The following is a 24,140-nucleotide window of genomic DNA, read 5'->3' on the forward strand; positions in this document are numbered from 1 at the left end:
TTATCTCCTTTTTCAATCAACGATGTATCGATCCAATTTGTCGATGTTGATTAACTCCACAAACTAAATATTATGTTAAGTGTATATTATGATTTATTTGCTCTTGTCTTTGCATTTTATAATTTACCAGTAATTTAGGTAAATATTATATACATTAAAGTAACAGTTGTACTCGTCTGGGTAAAGTTAATCGTTTAAAGATGAGAGCTACATGATGGTTATAAAATTACAATATCTGTAAGGATAGGTAACAAAACAAGGTAAAACAAGAAAAATTGTGTTTATTTACTATATACTCATTATGCTCTTAGACTAGAAGTAAATTATAATTGATTTCACATTTTGCCAGTAATTAAGCTGATAAAAGTGACTACATTTAATTTGAGTTCCAATGATTTTTGTCTCTCATTGGACTTGCAATGCCTCTAAGGCTTTACCTTATAACGTTCACTGATCAGTTGTCTCATCCAACTCTAATATTACAATTCAATAATGGCTCCATAATCAATCTCATTATTATCACCATCATTATTATTACCATTAGCATCATCATCATTATCAACAACAACATCATCATCATCTGGTTAACAACCCAACCAGCATATGTAAATCATTACCAATTGTTTGATATCATTATCAACCTAATAAAACCTAACATTTACATTAAACAAGTGGATATTTGTGTTTAACAAGATTAACATGTTGGTTTTAAATTAAATAGCCATTCAATTGGTTAAATTGATTAACCAGGTCAACGGCTAAGACCAGAAATAATACATTTAGACTTGTCCATGTAATTAAATTTCATTTTTTTGGCGTTTCTTTCATGTCTTGGCTTCTCAACCAAAAAGCTGTTGAACCCACCATTGTCATCACGCTGGCATACTTGGCTTATGTTACCGGCTATTTATTCAACTTTTCAGCCATTCTCAGTCTCATGGCCTGTGGCCTGTTTCAAGCTAAATATGCTGTTCAAAATATCAGCAAAAGGTCTGATGTAACGATAAAATATTTAACCAAAATATCCAGTTCATTAACAGAGACAATTATATTCATGTTTCTGGGTTTTGTCCTCGTTCAAACCCAATACCATTGGCATTCATCATTCATTATATTGACCACTTTTTATTGTATCATTGCTCGATTCATGAGTAAGTATTAACCTTATCAAATATCACCTTTTCACCATAATCATAATCATGGTCATCAGGGAATTTATCATTTACATTTCAATAGCCTTTCTCATTGAAGCAAAGGTGCAATTTGTTACCAAATCCAATGTAACAAGAGTAGAAATAATTTGACAACAATTGAGATTAATTATCAACTGTAAGCTATACCTTAGGCCATTGTCCAATGAAAAGGTCAACCAATTAGTGAACTTCTAGGTCAACTTACTGATCATCATCACGAGATTACAATAAATATTAATCTGTGGATGGGAAAAATATTACACTTTTCAATTACAATTTTGTTTACCTTTTCCTGTTTTTTATCCTAAATTGTAAATTGATTGAACATTATCAACTGAACCTTTTTCCTAATTTCATCTTCTACCTTTTTTATTTCTGTGTTTTCATCATTTCCAGCAACATTTATATTAACTTACACTGTTAATGTTTACTTTCAACGGATTAGGATTGTTAACCTGGAAGAGCAAATTTTAATGGCTTATGGTGGACTTCGAGGTGCAATTGCTTTTTCCCTTTCAGATGATTTGGACCAATCAGGCTCAGATTCAGATGAAGTCATTATCAACCATCGGCTAATCAAGACAACTGTATTGTTCATCATTTTGTTTACAGTCTTTGTCCTGGTAAGTTGATGCCTCTTGGAGTATGTTTTCATTCAACTAACCTAAACATTTTGGCTTATCAAAACAGGGATCAACAACAAAACCACTTGTAAAAGCATTAAGAGTACAAATTCAAACGAAACGAGGATACAAGCATTTCACTGAATTCAACAAACGAGTTGCTCGTATGGTTATGCAAGGAATTGAAGTGATTGCTGGTCAGCAAAGTTCATTAAACTGGATGGTAAGATATTTACATTGAACAACTTCAAGTCTTTTACCTTTTCTTTCATTTCCATATTCAAATTTCATTATAACCGACAGAAAAAAATTGTCTCCATCAATGAAAAATATTTGGAAAGATTTTTATTGCGACGAAATTCGGGTGACAATACAATTGTCCCTTCCAGCCAAGTAAGTCAACTGTTTAAGTCAATTTAGATTGAAAGCGATCTTAAAGGTGAAATCATCCAAATTTTGGAATCAAATTGAAATCTTTACTTCTTATTGTTATTCAGAGTGCCACACAAACCCTGACTCCATATGATTCCCATAAGCTGGAAACTCCTGAGAAAGATGCTTATCCTGATTTGAATAAACGGATAACTCAAAATGAAGCCTTTGACTCAATGGGAAACCTTTTATATCCTAAACTGGACTTTAATCCGATAAAAACTGAACCCGATGAATGGTTTATTCGCATTTGCGACACCAAAAGGTCATTCACTATTCCAAAAGAATGCTGTACTCTGGTCAATTCGTGGATGCAAGGTAATACTCATGAGATTTGTGACCAATTGAATAATGATAATGGGAAAGAGGGAAGATCCTTAGGTGAAAGTGTGAAGATAAAAATGGGAGTGAAACAGTAAGATGAAGGGAGTGATGAGAGTTGATGATAAACAAAAAAGATGAATAGAGTTTAATATTGATACAAGATGAACTTGAATAGTAATTTTTAAAGCGCATTCTCACCTGTCTCTCACCAAACTCCATGGTCTATCATCATAATCATCAACATCATCATACTGATCATCATCTTCCTCCCAGTTTCTGTGCTCCATAACATCACAATCTGAATAGGCACACTTACATACAAGAAGCTCTTTGAGAGCGTCCAATTTTCATTGTCCAAACAACTGTTTCGGTTTTTTTTTGCATTTTTCACACTCCAATCATCATTATCATCATTCTCATCTTAATCATCATTCTTCTCTCATTCACTTAGATAATCAGCAAAATAAAAACAGCGTCTCAAGTGTACAAGATATCAAGGGAAAGAAGGGAAAATCAAAAATTGGAAAAATCGGAAAAACTGGAAAACAAAGCCGTTAGAAGCATCAGCACTTTGTGATTGTGCGACCATCAATTGTTGAACGTTAATTGCTGCTAATCAAATGGTGAACTTTAATTGAAAAGTCTTGTTCAAGTTTAACCAAAAAACAAAAACCTTTGAACCTCATCACCAAAAAAAAAGTTAAACCTTTTAACTCATCCTTCAACTTTACCCAAATCAACTTGTTAACCATTTGTTGTTGTTTTTGTTTTGGGTTAACCAACTGTTTAACACTTTTAACACCCAATTTTAATACTCTTCACTCTTTTAATCATCTTGGACTTGATCAAGATTGGAACAATCAATTTAAACTGTAAATCATTCAAGTTGAAAATGTGTTCAACTGCAAGTTGGTCAAAACGGAAATCCTTTTCTCGTTCAAACCTTTTCATTTATTGGATTACCCTTTCAGTCCTTCTTACTGGTAATTATAAAAAAATCATTATAAAACACTCAACCCTTCAATTTTTGTTCAACTTTTCTGTTTCCACCATGAAATTATCCTATTAATAACTCCAATCAGAGTTATTAAAATACACTAAAATGATATTCAATTCCCAGGTTGAAAGAAGACTAAAACTCGGGTTGAGTTATAATAAAGCTCATTAGATAATAATAAGATAGTGAATTGAGTTTCACAGTTTATTAATGATATTGTTTAATGATGAACAATATTCAAGGTTAAAGGTCAAATCATATAAAGATTTGAATTTAACCCAAAAATATCACAAATACATTAATGATTAAGCTAATAACTCGTTACATTGAACAAAAAGCTCATAACTTATTAACACAATTTAAGTGTTTCAACTTTTAACTTTCAACATTTTCCTCAGCCTTTGAGTTTCATCTTAACTTTCAGAAAATGATAATCTGATCAAAATGAATCTGTAATGTTTTTCGTAATCAAAACGTTAATAGTTAAACAGTTTATACCAGTTTTTGTCGCCTTTACTGTCACCTTTCATTTTCATATATTCATGATGATCTGAGATTTTGCAGTGAGAAAAAAAAGTCTTCAGAAAAGCAACTGAATTATTGAAACATTGATACTTTTAGCCTTTCCGATTTTGTCCAAATTCATTAAAAGTTTATATCTAAATGTAAAGTAACATTGTTTTGATGCATGTGATTATCTAATGTTCAATATCAATAATGATCATGGATCTCTTTTCAAGGTATAATGTTATGGTTATTATCATGTTTCAGGATCAATCTTTTCATCTTAAAATGAAACAAAATACAATCTTAGAGGTTAAAATTTTTCCTCTGCCTTTGACATGAGTTTACAAACTCTAATGTTTGCTGTCAATCGTCTCTTGAATAGCATTTATTTTTACCAAAACTTGCCAATTTACTCAATAAATGATTCAATAATGTTTGCCATGAAATCAGCTTTCATTCAATTTCTCCAAATGTATCGGTCAATATTTAAAGTTAAAGGTTAATCTAGAAAAATGGACAAAAGGTCATTTCTTGCTATTTCAATCACTTCAATTTTTCATCATTTATAAATTGGAAAAATTTAGTGAAATAAGAAGAAACAATGAAATATTATTGTTGAAAGTTTAATGAGAAATTCCAGAGAATCTAGAAAATTTGAAGAAATTGTTCATTTTGGATTAAAATTTGATCAATATTGATTTTCAACTTCAATTTAGTCTTTATTGTACCTTTCATTAAGTTGTTTTCACTTTACAATAAGACAACAACAGTTAAGTTTGAATGGGTTCATCAGTTTCCCTGTGACTTTGAACTCTAATGTCCACTTTAGTCAAGTGAAAACTGATAGTTGTGACCGTTGTGAGTGGATAATGTCAACCATCTCTAGTCCGTTGAAAGTAACTCAATCATATCCTTTCAAAGTCATAGCCCTTTCTATCAAGTTTCAGTAATTTTGTTACATTAATAATGCAAAATGATCATCAGTCAGTGGCTCTTGAACTTTTAGTTGAAACTGAGTCTAGGAAGAGCCAAAAATAAGTTAAAAGCAAAATCAATTTAACTTTGAAATGTTTACAAAATAAAAGACGGAAAAAGACAGAAATGACCTTTTAAATACAAAAGGCTTTATTGTGAATAATTTTTATACCCAAACCTACAGTCGTATTCAAAAAGCATATAATTTTTTCAACTTTTACTATCCAATTGATTGTACTGTGATTTGATACAAAAAGCTAGCCAAAAATAACGTTATGATATACTTAAGTAAGTTATGAATTTTCTCGTTTAATATCGATTTTTATGGAAAGAGATTGAATTAGCGTAATTAATGACAATCACTTTAATTCTTGGCTTTTTACTTTTGAATATGTTTAATTATAACAAATATTTTTGAGTCTTTTCATCAAAGCATATAATATTTTACAAACATTTGCTATTTTGCGGAAATATTGTGGCCAAACTGAGCGGGTTCTAAAGAAAATTTCTGCATATCTTGAAAGCCATTAGCGAACTTCAATGAGAAACATATTCAGAGCTTAATCAGAATTCAGCTAACTGGGAAATTACCGCTCAAACAGGATGGGAAAAAATGCAGAATCCGTATTGAATTTACAAGATAAACTTTTAGGTTAAGTTTGATGGTTTATTGTTGCATTAGGAGTATATGTAAAACTTTGTCTCTCGAGTGAAGACTAAAGAGTTTGATGAAAAAATCTGTTGTCTCAACTGCATAAAAGGATATCGAGTTTAAATTTTAAACTAATTTTGTCAAAGACTTTCGTTCATAGAGACTTTTTAATTGGACTCAATTTTAAGCCGCTACAGTCAACAAAATATCAACTCAACTGCAGCAAAAAATTTACGCGTGTTTAAAGAAAGACTTTTTCACTCCAAAATGAATATCATCAAAGTGATAAAAGCAAAAGATTTCAACTATTAGATTCCTTATTCCGACAATTGTTTTCTCATTAAGAATCCGGATCTTTGATGTCTGATGATTGTATCCTACCCAATGAAAAAGACTTTACGATCACTCATTTTAGCTATACGGAAAGGGTTCTATTAAAGAAATTCTAAGACTAAATGATGAGCATGATTCTAGGAATTCGGGTTCATGAGAAAATCATGTTCTAAAAGATTAAAAGAAAAAACAGAATCCGTATTCTAAAGCTATGTAAAAGGAGAAAACTATTTTGTTTAGTTTGATGACTTTATGATTTACTGTTGGGTGATTAATGAGCACAAAAACTCGAGCTTCGATCTGATAGACTTTTAGGACATAATAACTGAACCTAACTTTTCTGATCGACAATTTTTGATAAAACGCCTTTCAAAGTCCAAACTTTGGAGCGCATTTTGTTCAGTTGCAGACCAGATTTTATTTTATTTTTTAGCTCTTCTCATTGAAGATGGTTTTTCATTAATAAGAGGCTTTAAGTGTGGATTTAATGTATTGTGTTCAGTAAAAGATCGAGATCAATCATGATCAGTATTCCGCTTGAAATTCATATAAATTTATATTCATTGTTATGAAACTCCAAGCAGGGAAGATTCAAATGATTATTTCAACTCTAAACTCTAGGATTTTGCATGAAAGATGGAAATTTTTCGTGCTCTTTTCGTTCTGTAAGTTTAACAATTGATGGTCAGCATTTGGACATTTGCCGATAGGATGGAAACAGTTTGATTAATCGTATTTAATCATTAATTGCTCTTGTTTACAACACTTTTCATGCTTCTATTAATACAATTGTTTTTTTTTGTTTTCATCTTTATATTTTCACTTTGCATATTTTGGATTAACTTTGACTGACTTAACTTATCCAATTAACATTGCAATGAGTAAATTACTGTTGAAAGGAAGCGAATTAAGACTAAATTGTTGCGTTTATAATTAGATCATCATCATCATCATCAGTTATCCTCCATAGACATTATCTTTATTGTTTCTTTTCATGGTTGATTCTTAAAGGCACTTGAATCTTCTCATCATCATTATCTTGCATTTATTATTAAATAAATGACTCTTCACCTTATACCTTAACATTCACCTCACAAGTGACGATGTTGATGATGGCAGCTCATCATTTTTAAACAAAATTGTAATTAGATTAAATTGTGTGTGAAGGCGAGAAAACAAAAGATGTACTTTTCACGGATTACCAACATTTTGATATAAACGCTGTTTGACATTTTCAATTGATTCATTTCCATGGTTCCTTATTTTACTTTTAAATACTCTTAACGATTAATCTTGAAATCTTTACGCTTTTTTTACCATCAAATGCTCAACATTCAATTTTCAAGTTTCAGATCACGATAAAACGAAAGTTAAAAAGGTTGTTAAATCAAATGCTAAAGTAACATTTGAACCAGAAATTTTCTCATTTTTGATCAGAAAAAAAGTCAACATTTCCATCATTAAACCAATTTCCTTTTCAATGAATTCAATTTAATGAATTACTTGATATCTTGATGATCTTGTAAACTGTTTACATTTACATTTGTCTGATTGTCTAATTCACCATCAATTTAGCTAATGGTAATTTCAGTGATTAGTTGAGAACAGATTTACCGATGAAAGTTCCGAGAATTTCCGAGAATCATTTGCATGCATAATTGGCCGACATTGAATTGAGAGTAAATCAACTGAATTAAGATGCTGTTTAGTGCTAATACAATCTTACAGATTAGTTGGTCTTAGTATTTACAATTGTAAATGGCACGTTAAGGTTGATCTCAATGAAGAGATGACTTTTTGTACTTGTAAATGGCTTTTCATTATAACAAACAAATGAAGATGAATCTATTTGATTATTCAATGTAACAATTAAAACAACAATAGAATTAACAAGTAAATCATTGATTATTAGCATAAATAAATGATTAAATTTAATTGAAATGGAAACAAAGATTGAGCTTAAAAATGAAACCAGTTTTAATACATTGTTTAATGGGTGTGAGACAAATGAAAATGAATATTTGATCAGCTCTGGGAATTGAAGCAAAAATAGTCAAATCAAATGTAAAATTAACAATGTTTTTATGTTACAATTTGCAAATTACCTTACAAACAATCAATAACAGTCATTGTACATTGAATCATTGAAATAAGCCTGAAAAATTGATCATTTCAATTGAAAGGTGAACCGAAAGCGCATCTAAACATTTCCCTAAACAAATCAATTTTAAGGTTTCAAACAAGAAAACCCAAAAAAATGTCAACCCAAAAAATGGACCAGAATTTTTCTTCTGTCCAATTTGTTTAAGTCTTACCTTGATGTGTTACATTAAGATGATGGCCATAATGATGGTCACAATGATGGTCATAATAATGATCTTACATTTCTTGACAAACTGTCGAGTCCAATTACTTGTCAACATCAATCGATTGCTTTAGCCTTTTCAGCTAAATTAATGAAAATTAAGAGTTGGAAATGATTAAAATTGGTAAATTCAAATTTTGACTTGCAAACCTTTACTTAATGCATATAAGTTGCCTTTTGGGGGTAAAATAAAAAGAGGTTCAATTTGATGGTGAAAAGTATTCATGAGATGCATTTCTCTAAATTTCACTTCATCTTCTAACCTTATAAGATTTACAGAATTATCTCAGGAAATCTTATCAAGTTTTATCATTCAGTTGAGATATTTTATTTCCCATTGAAAATATAAATAATATGCATTATGGAAAGGTGAAGAGTAAGAAGGGAAAACCTTTGAAAAGGATAAAAGCGTTTACCTATTTTTTTTTATATTTCCTCGACATTTTTGTTTCCAATATATTTTCACTTAACTTGCATGTATATTATAATAAGTTATCATGGATTGAAATATATTATTTTGTAATATATCAATGTGTGTGAGTGTGAGTTTGAAATGAACAAAAGCCAATTTTTATTTTAACTTAACCCACACTTTTATGATACCTTTTCAATTGGACTTGGGAAACCCATTTAAAGCTAATTTCAGGTCAATAAGTAAAGGACCTTTCATCATCTTATTTGAACACTTTCCTTCAATATCCACATTCAATCAGATTATCTTCATTCCTCACTTCTTCCTGCCATTATTATTATCTCATTATGTTTCTCATTTCATTGTTTACCAGCTACTCAACTATTCTCACCTTAATTCAATGGATTTCATAGTTTACCAAATGTTACAATTTTAAATTGAGTCGAGGGAAAATGAAAAGATAATGATTTAAAGGAAAGGCCATTTTCATTGATTCCACTCCAAACTAAGAAACATTTTTGTTTATTTTTAAGGTAAAAATCGATGGATTTTTTGAATTTCGCTTTAAAATAATTGGTTCGATTGAAGCATTAGAAGTTCAGAGAATCAAAAGTTCAAGTATCTTTTGACTTCCTTTCAGTTTCCTCATTTAACTTGAAAATCACTTGAAACTGTGATTTCACTGTTACAAGATTTCTTGTAATATTCAAGCGCATTTTCAATGCTAATAATGTTTAATAATTTTTACATCATTGAATGTAATTCAACCAGAAAAACTGTGTAATAAGTGTGAATCTGAAATAATTAGGCATTTGTAACTTTTCTGATAACCAGTTTGATGTCTTTTTGCTGTTGGTTATCATTTGCTTTAGTCACAATATCTTGTTATCTGCTATTATATGTAAATATTTTGCTCTGAATCTCGCACTCTTTTGACATCTGTTGAAAATTTTACATGGGACTGATGGTGAAACAACTGAAAACCCATGAAAATTAACCAACCAGGAAAACTTGCTTGTATCTTTTTCCTAATCAAGTTGCTTTGAATTGGAAACAAATAATTTTGTTTTAGGTTATGTTATGAGTTGAAAGTGCTTCTTAAACATTTATCAACCAAAAGTGAAACCAGAATCTTAATTTATCTTGTAATTTAATTTGGGTTTTGATGTTTTAGGTAAAAATTTTTGGGCTTTTTTGTCTGAGAAGCTATTTTTGAGTAAATATTTGAATCGGTTTTGTAGTAAACAAATTGTAAGGTTAACTTTGATCAAATGATTTTTGTTTGTTTGCTTTAATAATGTTAATCGACGGTACCTTTTTAATCGTCATCTGTCAAACACAACAACCAGGCTTAACATTCAATTTAAAGAGACTAGGGTTCAAGTGGATGTTGATTGATTTTGATGCCCACCATTTTGATTGTAATCAATTTCACTGTCAACCTACGATTATCCATTGGTATGATTAACAACAACCAGTGAACCAAAGGATAACAACAACCACTATTTTATACATTTTATTCAATTTTACCCAATTCTCAATGAACCCAAATAAACAGCAAAGGTAACCTTTTAACCAGCCAAGTCAATCAAGTGATTAACATGTGAATAACCAACTAATGTTCAATACCACTATTTATTTCAACTGATACTTTGATTATCAGTACTGAAGGGTGTTTCATTTAATAACAATTGTCTTACAGTAAAAATATGTTTAAACACATTGATAAATGTCCAAAGAAAATGTTCACCTTTGCTATCTTCATCAAGATCGTCAGACATTTTCACCAGTTAACATATAATTGTAAATTATTCAACACCCTTTGGTTATTCAAATAGGTTGGTTAACAACACCCAAGCAAAATAAATGAATTAATTCACCCTAAATTTGATCAAAAAAGGGGGAAATTAAATTTCTTGACCAATTTTGTTTTCACTAAATGTAAGCTTTAAAATAACCTTTACTAGACTCAATACACTCGGGCTTCACCCTCGTAAATACAACTTTCAAGTCACCTCTTAATCGCTATAATTAAACATGATTAACTTCAAATGAAACCAACAATCATTGATCATCAATATTGACCATCAAAGAAAGTTCAAGTCCAATAGTCTTTTCCAGTAGCTTTACAAAATGTTATAAAAAATGTGAATTAAGGATTGATTGGGAAAATAATGGATTGAATGTGAAAACAGTTTCAATCCTCTTAACGTGATAACTTTTCAACCAACCTGATAAAAGGCTGAAACTGTGCATGGAAAAACGATTAAAGCCTGAAATAATTGGAATACATTTTTCAATATATTTAAAACTGTTCATCATAATGTCATAATCTTATTGTTTGGCTTGTTTTATGTAAAAATGAACCCAATTTTTTCTCCCTGATAAACCCTAAATGTTATCACATTTTGACTTTAAAGGTTTACTTTTTTTGATCCAGTTTTAAAAGCAAAGTAAAAGTATCTTTGAATCGAGATGATCTTTATGATTGAACCAGAAAATTTGATTGGAAAATTGTTTTTCATTTTCAAGTCAATCTTGATATTGCCTGATGAAGTGTTTCAGTGTTTATGAAAAGTAATAAATGATTGAACAAGAAACAACAAAATAAAAGCTAAAACTGTTTACTTCATTGTGAATGTTCATTCAGCCTGAAGGGTTAACCAAGGCAAATCAAATGAAACCTGAATTACCATCTTCACTTTAACCTGAACTGTTTACCTTTTCATCATCCATTTCAACTGAAACACTTTACTTCACTTGGATAATGTTTTAATGAAAATTGAAATATAATTGTAACTGGGAAAACTATTATACCATTAAGTGGGAGTCAATTATTTTGTTATAAAACAAGGTAAAAAGGTATTTTCATTTAAATAGTAAACTATTAATATTGAAATGTTGTTGTTTTTACCTCTTTACTCTCATTTTTTGTTTCATCTAATTGATTGTTGATTAATTTGTATTACCTTTGTCTTGAGTCTTTGTTTTCACCTTTTATTTGTTCAATGTTTCAACTATTTTTAGATGAGACAGAAGCTATTATTAGCTTATCAATTTATTGCAAGGGAAAACAATGAATTTACATGGAGTTATTATCTTATAAAATGTCATTTCACTTGATAAAAGTCATGTTATTCAGTAAACTGTATTCATGTGTTGAAAGAGGTTCAACATGATATTCAACTATAAACTGATGATATTTTCATTGATTGCTATTGATGATCACTGTTGACTGTGTTAGGCAATAATAGGAAATTAAAGTTGACGAGGAAACAAATTTAGAAGAGACAAAAAAAAGTATCTTCAAATGGTTCATCTCATGAAATTGCAGAGTTTCATGACTTTTCGTGTTCAACTCTTGAGCTATCAATTTAAAGTCCCTTGAGTTGCCTTCAACATTTCCATTGATCATCATCTCAATTTGATCCATTAATAAAATGTCTGTTAATTTTTGAATTCACTTCCATCTTTAGATGCTAATTTTAAATCTCAACCAACAGCCATTGGATTCAACTTTACATTTATGAATAGCTTTCACTGTTTAGCAAATTTTGTCAAAACTCAATTTGAGTTTATTTCACCAAATTGATTTCACATTAAAATTGAATGGGAAAGATTCATGGATTGTTTTCACCTGATAATAATAATAACATCAACAATTTATGCTTTTATTGTTGGTAATAAACTGGTAAAGTTGATGGTAAAATGATGGTAAAATTAAATAAGAAACCGTTTGGGTTAACTCGTTAAAAGGCAATTTGATTGTAAAAATACATCGAGATTGGTTGGAGGAAACTGGAAGAGTCTACATTAATACATTAAGGTGTTAATTGTTCAATTAATGATAACGTTTATATAAAATGATTTTCAACAATTTGAATCAAGGAATATGTTTACTTGCAGATTTATTAATCTGTAAATAATTTAATAAACCTTGAATGTTTCAAAGCTGGCTCATGGGTTGATCGCCTGGGAATCGGACTCTGTTTTTGCTTCATAGGTTTTTACCTTTCTACCTTTTATCCTTTAAATTTCAACATTTTAGCTTTTACATTTTCTGCTTGTCCAGTTATTTATTATCATTTACATTTGACCAGCTTAACAGCTTATCAAGCTTGAATAGGATAGTTGATGATTTTCTTGATGAAAACCAATTCTCTGTTGATTTCAATTCATTTTAGTTTGTGAAACTGGTTTTTCGGTGAAAAGGCACACAAAACATCCAATGGAAATAGAGAAACATTTTTCTGTTTAAATATGAATTAACCATGATAAATGATGATATCTTTTGTAATCTAAGTCTACCTTTCCTTCAGTTAAACTGTTTAGACATTGAAGACCTTTTTTTTCCTGGACAATATTTGGTTACCTTTTTATGCTTGATTACATTAAAAATGATTTACTATTGTCTATTGAATTTGATTGATTTTACAATTCAACAAACATCTTTCAAATTTATTGCAAACTCAACCCTAGAAATTTGCCATTTATTTTCATTCATTTCATATATACATTTAGATGTTACTCAGTTGATGTATTATTATTTATATATAGTTATTTATATTTATTGTAAATTGTGTTATTATTATTACATTATACATATGTATTAGTGAAAAAACAGAAGCATTAACTTGTTTGTTTGCATGGGGAAAACAGTGAATTTAAAATTCATTCAATTGAATTGTGTATTTTGGCTCACATCTTACCCTTCAATTTAAACAGATAATTTACATTTTCTTGTTTAATCAGTTATTTTTTTCATTATTACAATTGATATTCAACTATATTTTAATAAAAAAGGAAATTGTTTTTTGTTTAAATTTCACTCCATTTGTTCAATTTACTTGTTGCAATCTGGAAATGAGGAATGGGCCAAATGTATTTCATGGTGGAGTTGCATGATTTGGACAAACTCAATTTTCAGCTTTAGATTGGAAAGTCAATTAACAATCGTTTAATTTGGACAATTCAATGATTATTTGTTGCTGCCAATTACTTTTATGCATAATTTGGGGTTATCATTGAATCTGTTGACCTCTAGGTTTGTTAGCCTTGTAATGACCAGAAAATTGTGTTAAAATTTTAACGGAAGACAATTAACTTTCCATTGAATGGTTCAATCTTTCTCGTATTGTCTTGTTTGATTAGATTAATTAAGAGGACGATAACATTTGAATAAACACATGGAAAAGGTTTGTTGAACAGCAATTATGGTCACATTGTGCAACTGTAAATGGTGAAAATTTTGTGATCAAAATGGTTAAGATGATTGTTTCTCAGTTGTTGAGTTGAGATGTTACATTGATGGTGAAACTTGTGAAAGGAAACATTGAAAGCCAATTGAACATGTTACAACAATTAGCTTTCAACCCATTAATCAATTTAATGAACAACGTTAATTCATTTCAACCTCCTTTTCTTCAGCCTATCCTTTTTGCCTTGTTAATTGTTGCACTGGCCATTTGTCCATTTTTGAATCCTTTTTTGTGTTGTCCTGTCATTAAATACACATAACCATTTATTATTATAATCTTGCCATTGACTATCATTTGAGGACTGCTTTTGTTGTATCATTACAGTAATAAAACCAATTTAACTTGATATTGACTCAAATATAATTAATCTCAACATCAACTGAGGACGTTAGATTAACACCAACAATCATTATTCAGGCTGATCCAGATCTATCATATTTCACTTATTCTGGTTCCAGTTTGTATAGGACTTGTTAAAAAGACAGATTTGGATATCCAATGTATTATGTAGTAGCATCAGGCAAAAATAATACCTTCTTCATTCAGTCTTTTGGTGTCCAGTTTAATTATTTACTCTAATATTGAACGTTTGTATTGGTTCTTAATTTTAATGAACGATATTTAACGAATCTTCTGAATCTCATCGATAAACAAGGTATTCAGCTCCAGATGTCCTTGTATAGTCGTAGCTATCAATGATTGATGAACAATGAATTGGTTATCAGTCTGAAATTGAACCAAAATAAATAGTTAAATTGTACTATTCTTAGGCTACCAATCAATTTGGAGTATAAATAAAGTTGAATGAAGTATTGATTGAAGAGGCAGGTTGACTAGACTGCAAAGTTATGAAAAAACGTTAACAGTTAACAGTTTTTTTCCAACCATCAGTTTGAAACTTGCTCCAATTGTGCTTGTGATTTATAAATTGCAATCTTTGGTAATCAGTATTATAACAGGTGATTTGAAATTCAAGATGATGTTGGTGAAAAGAGCTATGAAAAGCTGATAATCCAAGTAAAAGTTAAACCTAGATTATTGTCAATCTTTGGTGTTTTCACTTGAAGCTGTTTTGGTTTCCAAATAAACTGGTTAATACTTTAGCCATTGAATTAATTTCAATTGTGATTGATTTTCACTGATTAAAATTTATCATCAAGATCACCAGAATTGTTTATCAATCTATTAATCAATGTCAACCCGTAAAATCCCTTCATTAAAATCAATTTTGGATCAAAAGTCAATTCTTGAGCCTTCTTTGTTTGAATTTTTCTTTCAAAAATTTCTTCTGCCTTATTGTCTTGGTTAAGTCTTGTTGCATTCAATGCTTCATCATATTTGATAAAAAAAAGGTTAATCCACCGGAAGTTTGACAGCAACTGATTATCTCAATATCATCAGCATCCTAAAGACTCAATTGTGAGATGACACTATTTTGACACAGTTACTATTCATGACAGCATTTGAATATTGTTCTGGATAAGCTTTGAAGATAAGCTTTTGCTTTTTCTTTTGCGTCAAACATTATACTTGAATGGCCTTTGGTTGTTTGTTTCTTGCTCTTTTTCACATCACTTTTCCTAATTCAGTCAGAATTGTTCACCGGCTCCTGTAAATTGGTACCAATCAGATAAAGATAAATAAAAACTTGAAAGGCAATGTTTGATAACCCAATAATAATGTTAACTGTAAACAAAAAATACAAATTGTCTTGTTTTCTTGTTGTTTCTCTTGTTGTTGTTGTCTTGTTATCAAGTGTTAAGTCTAATACTTGACAAGAGAATAAAATATTTTACCATTTATTCCATCTTCTATTTATTATTTCTTGGTTTTGTCATGGTGAACATGATGATGATTGAAGTTTACGTTTTGTCCAAAAACATCCTTAAGGGTTATGTTAATATTGAATCTAATTTGCCATTCCACCAATTGACCTCTAGTTTACATGGGCTTTACAAACAACAGGCCAACAGTATCAAGGGTCAAGAATACATATTGACACTGATAAATATTGTTCAGTTTGATTATCAATCAGTTGACAAGAAACGCTGTGGTAAAAATAAACACCATCTAACTGGAAACCAACGTTTCTCGCTAGCGATTAGCAATGAATTTGATTGAAAAGTTACAACTCCAATCATTAGTTAATTATATAATAATCTAGCAAGGAACAATTTATCAATCACGAGTAAACAGCCATCCTAACTGGTCACAAATGTCAATAAGATTGGCAACACTGTTAACATTAGCTCAATGTTAATCCAAGTATTGACTTTATGTTGACTTTTTTTCATCCGATTTCTGTATCCAATTCACTCGTTTAAAGGTTAATGTCTAATTGTCAACTGTTACATGTAGAAACCTAATCACAGCTAGTTAACTTTTAAATGATGGAACCAATTGAATGAGTTGATATTTCCAATGAAACCAGACGATGTAGGACTGTTGTGCGCCTCCAAGTCAATAAGTCTCCAACATTCACTTGTCTATATTAAGGTTGTTGAAAAGGTTAATTTTAGATGTTTCAGTAATTGAATAGTAACTATTAATCAATTGAATTGTAAATGAAGTATTAACACACTTGATACAATTTACAAGGGAAAAAACAAGAACAACTGTTTCATCATAGTTCAATCCGCATTAAGCGAGGGAAAATAGTTGAAGCGCAAAAATTAAACTTACAACATTACTTACTTGTTAGACAAATGATAAATGAAAAGCTTAATTTTAAGCTTTTAAGTTGAGACGTATTATTGAATAATAATTTGTTAAAATTATCTGCTAATTCAATTGTGATTTAATGTAACAGGATTAATGGCTGTAACTGGAATATACAGAAAAGTGTAAATCACAATAAATTGATGGATGAAAACAGGAAAAAATAGCAAATTTAAAAGCTATTAAACATCCAAGAAGACATTAATTTTTGTAGGAAAAAATCGGTTTTTCAAATTATGCTGAGACAATTAGTTAATGGTGACGATGTGCTTCTATTAATATCAAACATTTGTGATTAATTTAAATTTTTGAATACGAGTCACACATCTGAAACAAGATTGAAAAAAGTGTTTGTCTTCTGTCTGAGTAAAACAACAAGGTTTGATACAATTCATAACAAAACAAAGGTAAAGTTGATAGTATTTTAATGGAAATGTTAATCTTTTACATTTCAAATTGTTAGACAACCGTTAAAATTAATCATAATTAAAGTCTAATGCCAGTTTCCTTAGCTACCATTGGAATCCGTGTATATTGATTAATATCATGAAACATTCAAATGTGAAACTTGAACCTCTCAATGTCAATGTTTAAAAGGTATCAACTTGAATTAATAAAATGAAAATGGCAGATTTTTTTCCTCTTCATTCCTCACTCCAGCATTAGTATTAAATCATTGGGATAAAGTCACTGGGAAAGTGAATCAGTTATGCTTTTTTATAATGTTTGGTTATGATTAGGAGACTTATTAGTTGATTTGTATTTACATTGTCAATCCTGGCTGACATGTTTTCCTTGCTTATCTTCAATTCAACTCATTTTTTTGACTTGCATTTCATGTGTAACATTTAGTCAATTAAAAGAGATGCAAAAAATCAGATGCCAATATCATATTGGTTATTAAAATTTTGAAAAAAATAGTCATTTTGGTTTACTTTTTCATAGGATTATTATACTTCATTCATATTTTGCTGGATCAAATAACATTTTACTATTTGTTAGTGTATTAAACTTGGATTGTATTCAATATCAGTAGACAAAGGAAAACAAAAAATAACATCAAATTTATCATAATTAACTTTGATAATAATGATCCACAAATAAGGACATTTAACTCAAATTACGTTGATATTTTGCTTTGTTCATAACTTTGGTATTTTAGATTGCTGTATAGACCATTTCAACTCTAATCAACATTTGTATATTTCATTAATTACTGAGTACATTGAGTACATTGTTCATAAGTACATGTGTACATTGAACTCCGTAATTTAGCTCAACTCCGTTAATATGTAACGATTGCTCATCATTAAATTGGCCAGTTTTTGCCATCTTTTGAATTTACGATTGTATTTGAGATTCTTGTGGAATTGGACGAAAATTTTATTTCTAATATTGAACCTAAAATATAGAAAGCTAATCAATTTAATATGTTAAGATAATTTTGTTTTCTATTAGACTAATGTTTGTCTTTTAATATTCATTTTGACTTATATTTCAAAAAAAGTATCTTGTTACATTTATTTTGATATTTGCGCCATTGGGTAAGTCGAGGGAAAATCTAATGATAATTGATGAATTAAGGCGCCAGCTTTTTTAGGTTGTTGTTTTGTTACCGTTGAACAATCTGATTTTTTGTGATCACTTTTTATGACTTTCTTGTCAATTGCTTATTGATTTATCGTTTTTTTTCTTCATCTTGTTATTTCAGGTAGTACACTGGGTGAATCAATATCGGAAGACACAAACATAGCTTTAGATGAAGTAAACAACATTTTTCGTCATATTTTCCCAATACTTTCTGATAAAGGTCGTTATCCTTGGAAAGACAATTTGGTTGGACTTCATTTGTTATTAAACCATCATAACCATCCTAATTATTCACCAACCAACCTGCTAACTCAATCTAACCCTTTACCCAATAATCAAGGCAGTGGCGGTGGTGGTGGTGGAGGTGGCGGGGGAGGTGGAGGAGGAGGCAGTGGTGTTAGAATTAGTGACATGAGAGGCATATCAACAGAGGATTTAATTGCAACTGATTCACATCACTCTAATCCTCATCAGTATCATCACAATACAATTATTTCATCTGATAGAAACATTGGAATTGAATCTCGTTCTCGAAACTCTCATCCAATTTTACGAGATTCATCATTGTCAGCAAATAATTTTCTGAATAAAATGGTGGCTGCTGAGGCTGTTGCTGAAGCAGCAGAAGCAGAAGCTGCAGCAGCAGCAGCGGGCTATTCTGGGATTAGTTTGATTGACCCATCACGATCGTCTTCATCATTGTCATCTGCAACTTTTCCATTAAAAAATTCATTGCCAATCACAGAATCAAACGGCAAGGAAACAGATCCTCTTTTATCACTCACCTCTTCCTCAAAATTATCTTCTGCAACTTCGTCAACATCACCATCACTTTCTTCATCTTTTTCATCATCTGGAGCCTCCACTTCACCATTGTCACAATCCTCTTCATCCTCATCACCATCATCGCCATCAGCTTCATCTTCGTCATCATCTTCGTCATCATCATCGCCCTCATCGCCCTCATCGTCATTGCCATTACTATATTTTTACCCTAATGTTAAAGTTATTTCTCGGACTCAATTGGGTGCACCCACTGGAAGAGGTTCAACTCGATTATCAATTCACGGGCGTTCACCATCTTCATCAATTCACCATCAACCAATGTCTAAACAGCGTAGAGTTCTTGGTAAAAGTGGACCTGAATGTATGAGACGATGCATATCACAAGGATTACTTCATCCTGTCCAATGTCACTCTCTATGTTGAAACAATTTAGGATTATCTAATTGGTTCTATTGAACAAATCAAGAAAAGTAAAAAAAATTGTTATAATTTGAGGTAATTTCCATTGAAAAATTGCTTCAAACGTGTGTTAATTTCCTTTGAAAAATTTTGTTTGAAACCTCTCTAGAGCTTGAGATTTGTCTGTTAGAATCAACTGGATAATCCTGTAATCAACTAGAGTGAAATCATTTTTTTTGTTGTTCTTTCTTCGTTCATCTCTTTTTTCCTTTTCTTATTCTTCTTATTCTTTTCTTTAAACTCAAGCATCCTTCATTCATTTGCAAATTAGTGTCAACCTCTGCAAAAAAATTTTCTTCAAAACAAATTGTCTCAATAAATGTTGAATATTTGTTTCTCTACTGTCACATGTAATAATATTATATATTATAATACATGTGCTATAATTTACATGTGCATGTACATATTCATTATCTAAAATTCAAACTGAAATAGATCCATCTCGAAAATCCGTTCGACCAATTAACGTGTTAATCAAAACAGGGCTACTCGTCCTAGCGATTTCCAACGACTTAGATATTATAGATTCCATTTCAGTTTCATTAGTTCGGTCAATTTTGAATCCTTCGGCACCCAAAGCTCTAGCAGCTTCCTCATAAGCTGTGTAAGCTAATTTACAGGCTACATCAGACCCAAGAATCACTACTTGTTCCCTTTCAATTTGAGTCCAACCAGCATCATTGCCAACAATTGACACGACGTTGAGTTTATGGCGAACCATTGTATCATATTCCATAAAACTGAAACCAAGAGCTCCATCTCCGAAAATAATGACTACATTTGATTTTGGTCGAACCGCTTTAACACCAATAGCAAATCCTCCACCGCATCCAAGGGTACCGAAGACACCAGGGTCCAGCCACCGAAGAGGTCCTCTTGGTTTGAGAATATATGATGCGGTTCCTACAAAATCACCTCCATCAGCAATTATGTAAGTATCTTCAGGAAGTAAAGATTCAAGTTTGGTTAGAACAGATAATGGGTTAAGATGTTTGTCAGTTGGAGCTGACGATTTTGATAAAATCTCGGCGTCGCGTTTAGAGTCCCGTTCACGAAGAGTATTGATCCATTCAGGGTCAACAGAAAACTGACCAAGCTTCTCGGTTAAATTAAGGAAAAATTTACCAACATCAGCTTGAACTAATAACTCGGCATTCCAGAAAAATTTGTGATTTTTCTTTAGTTGAGATTTGTTTCTATTTACAGCAATAACCTTGCTCCGGGATGATAAAACACGCCCATAATCCAAGCGAAAGTCTGCCACAGTTCCAGCAAGAATAACAACATCAGCTTCTCTCAATGCCTCTCGTCTACAATGGCGCATATGAAGTGAGCTCGACTGTCCCAACAGGCCTCTGGACATTCCACCAAGATAACAAGGGATTCCAAGAGATTTTATAACTTCAGAAAGTTTTTCACCGCCAACAGGTGGAAGAATAGATTGACTACCTAACACAATGAGAGGCTTTTTAGCCTTTGACACAATTTCAACAGCTTTGTAGATGTCATTAGATTTTGGAAATGGCAACTCGACTGGCCAAGGACGTGTTTCTTGATCCATATCAAATGCACCAGCAAACAAATTTTTGGTATACTGGTCAAGATACCAAGTAACAACTTTTTGGGTAAATGTACTGGCCCGTGCTTTACCCATGATTTCACGACGGACAACTTTGTATGGGTAAAGAACATCCAAGGGACATTCAACAAAAACAGGCCCTGGTGTATTGGATTGAGCTTGGCGGAAAGCTTCACGAATGGTTGGCACTAAATCTCTAACTTTTGAAACACTGGCTTGCCATTTAGTAATTGGCTTCATCAATGACATTTGATCGATATCTTGTAAAGCTCCACGACCTTTGGCAAGAGTTGCCGTGCTACCAGAAATGATAACAACTGGTGACTCTGCCATAAAGGCATTTTGTGTTGGTGTAATTGTATTGGTTAATCCAGGACCAGCAGTAACTATTGCAACCCCAGGAATACCAGAGACTCTTGCAGCAGCATCAGCGGCAAAAACAGCTGAAGCTTCATGTCTTACATCTATTACACGAATTTCCTGTTCTTGACAACCAGTCAAGATTGGTGATATATGGCCTCCTGATAGAGTAAATACTTGCTCCACTCCATGAGTCTTGAAAACAGTTGCTATTAACTGTCCTCCGTGTTTTTTAGAATCTTCATCCACCTAAAGATAGTTTACATGAAAAAAGATCGTTTAATAAACTGTGCTGTTACTAAATTGTATTAACAGTTGAACGAGTTAATTATAAGCTAATGTAATTTACCTCATGAAAATAATGAGCAAGGATACTCAACTGTCGGATTACCATAGCCATTATCATAAGAAATGGATAAAATGTTTGCATGGCAGAGACAGTTATTAAGATATAAAACAGAGCTGTTTTAAATGATGAAAATGGATCAAAATCACTTAAACTTTGGCTCAATATTTCTCTGAAGCCTTTGCTCAGTTCATCCATATTAGTCCACGCTGTTGACTCCATGGTTGAATTCGTAGATCACAGCCAACCCTTGTATTTGATGTATTAACGTTGAACCAAAATACTATAGATATATAAAATAATCACAATATTACAGATTAAAGTTGAACGTTGGTTTTTGGGCAACAAGTGTAACATAAAAACAGAAATGGCAAGCTTCGATTGTAAAAAATTAAACTGCTGACATACTTTAGATAACTATTTACCTGATTCAAATTGTCAATTTTTCGTTTAATCTTGATTGCGGAGGGAGATAGAGTGAGATTGTGTAAGGGGATACAGCTGGGGATAAAGTTGTTTGGGCGTTACTAAACACTTGAAACAGGTATAAGAGTAGAAAGAGAAATGAAAATGCGAAAGTGGTTGATGGAGGCCATTTTCGTCGCTCTTTTGCTAGCCATCATCACTTGAAGAAAGGTTATCCATTTTGTTGTAACAGTTATGTAAGGATGGTAAATATCCAGACGACACTCAATATGATGAAGGAATCTCGCATATAAATGAAATTTGAACGGAAAGCTCCACGAATGGTTGATATTAGGTCATGAACTTTATAAGCTTCAACTGCCATTAGCTATTTGTTACAATGATAACAAGTGATCAGTTTCCTGCAAAGCTCCAGTGAGTTTCCCGGTAAATGAATAAACAAAATGTTGGTTCATTATTGAAAGTTATTCGTATGTGAAGTTTTAGTGGCTGAGATATTTGTTGATCCATTGGTTAAGAGTTCTGAAAAGAGACAATATGATAATTTATCGTTAATATTTCAATATTAATATTCAACATTCCTTAATCCTTAATATTTCTACGTTAATAGTTTCAGATTTAACTAAAGGATTAAAAGTCCTCGGAATAATTACAAGATAGGATGTTATCAATATTCAACCATGTATACTTCATAACCATCGTCATTATTGTGGGTGAATACAAAAAAACCAGAAAATGTAATTTTTTTGCAATGAAAATAGATTCAGGAGAGGAAATCATTAAAAGGGATAAGATAATTGAAAATTACATTAATTATAATCATGTTAACAAGAGAGAAATAATTAGGTAAACTGAATCACTATAAATCAGGGAGAAAGAGAAATGAGTGAGAATGGATGAAACGTATTTTTAAAGAGGAAAACAACAGAAATAAGTAAAATTAATGGTAAAGTTCATTGAAGAATGAAAATGGATACTCAATTTCTAATCCACATAGAAAACTCTGACGAAGACAAAAATCAATGAAGATACTTTCAACTATCTGAGTATTAGGCATGTAAGATTGCAAGAATAAACGATTCATGATTTGTTGACAATTAATGGTTAACTTTCACCAAAATTTAACAAGCTTGAGATAATATCAGCTGGGATCAATGAGATGTTAAATGAACGATAAGTGCACCAGCGGAAAGGCTCAACACAATGAAAGAATCAAGTTTGCTTGGTTGAATTTTGATTGTTATTCCATGCTAATACATTTGTGGAAACTTGATCATTCACATATTGACAATTGTCAGTTGATTAACTTCAAAATTAATGGTGAAAAAAAGACAGAGAAAACATGTTGACCTTTTAGTCTGCAAAACAAAAAAACCATCGGAACAAGCAAGATTGCACCAGAAAATACAATGAAAAAAGTATCACATTAAATACACAGAAATAAAGAGTAAAGTTTACATCATCATTCACACTAATTAATTAATTAACAATAAATATTGTTGAAATGGACAAAAACAATCAAAGAATTCATTAATTTATAATTGAAAAAAGAGCAAAAATAAAAACCTAACATGAAAAGTGTTTCACCTGATTGTATAAATTATATTGAATGTCCACAACGAGGACTCTTTGTTTACAAAAAATGGAAAGAGTTAGTGCTAATTATACTAATCAGTATTAATTATAAATTGTATTTGCTTTAGCATTTTTTTATTTCTCGTGTAATTATGTAATGGAAGTAGAGACATTTTTTTGTGGAAATTGATGTTCAACATGTAAAATCGCTATTGATACAATGGTTTAAA

General features: G+C 31.1%; 3 protein-coding genes across 10 annotated transcripts; 2 read left to right on the top strand and 1 right to left on the bottom strand.

The window, feature by feature from the left end:
- The first annotated feature begins 32 nt into the window (after positions 1-32).
- LOC107367224 (Na(+)/H(+) exchanger protein 7-like) lies at positions 33-3,588 on the top strand. 4 transcript variants are annotated; one of them, XM_089269619.1, is made up of 7 exons: positions 33-138; positions 852-1,151; positions 1,590-1,816; positions 1,884-2,039; positions 2,120-2,209; positions 2,314-2,566; positions 3,024-3,588. In XM_089269619.1, exons 2-7 carry the CDS (start codon positions 938-940, stop codon positions 3,128-3,130), a joined length of 1,047 nt encoding a protein of 348 aa, XP_089125745.1. In that variant the 5' UTR covers positions 33-138; positions 852-937; the 3' UTR covers positions 3,131-3,588. The 4 variants fall into 4 exon arrangements, with proteins under 4 accessions (XP_089125745.1, XP_089125716.1, XP_015790395.2 ...); XM_089269590.1 differs by having other exon boundaries at positions 44-260; XM_015934909.3 differs by lacking the exon at positions 33-138 and having other exon boundaries at positions 696-1,151.
- On the top strand, positions 3,422-19,965 carry LOC107367225 (uncharacterized). The gene is made up of 2 exons (XM_015934910.3): positions 3,422-3,555; positions 18,501-19,965. Exons 1-2 carry the CDS (start codon positions 3,465-3,467, stop codon positions 19,586-19,588), a joined length of 1,179 nt encoding a protein of 392 aa, XP_015790396.2. The 5' UTR covers positions 3,422-3,464; the 3' UTR covers positions 19,589-19,965.
- On the bottom strand, positions 19,932-24,008 carry LOC107367223 (2-hydroxyacyl-CoA lyase 2). 5 transcript variants are annotated; one of them, XM_089269443.1, is made up of 4 exons: positions 23,686-24,008; positions 22,335-22,857; positions 21,913-22,192; positions 19,932-21,812 (listed from the first exon to the last, which is right to left on the bottom strand). In XM_089269443.1, the coding sequence occupies exons 3-4, from the start codon at positions 22,129-22,131 to the stop codon at positions 20,046-20,048; spliced, it is 1,986 nt and encodes a 661-aa protein (XP_089125569.1). In that variant the 5' UTR covers positions 22,132-22,192; positions 22,335-22,857; positions 23,686-24,008; the 3' UTR covers positions 19,932-20,045. The 5 variants fall into 5 exon arrangements, with proteins under 5 accessions (XP_089125569.1, XP_089125590.1, XP_015790394.1 ...); XM_089269464.1 differs by lacking the exon at positions 23,686-24,008 and adding an exon at positions 23,015-23,424; XM_015934908.3 differs by lacking the exon at positions 23,686-24,008 and having other exon boundaries at positions 22,335-23,104.
- Between the last annotated feature and the right edge of the window lie 132 nt (positions 24,009-24,140).

Source organism: Tetranychus urticae, chromosome 1, assembly GCF_039701765.1.
Source record: "Tetranychus urticae isolate SD_2017Ah chromosome 1, NJAU_TeUrti_SD_1.0, whole genome shotgun sequence".
NCBI lineage: Eukaryota > Metazoa > Arthropoda > Arachnida > Trombidiformes > Tetranychidae > Tetranychus > Tetranychus urticae.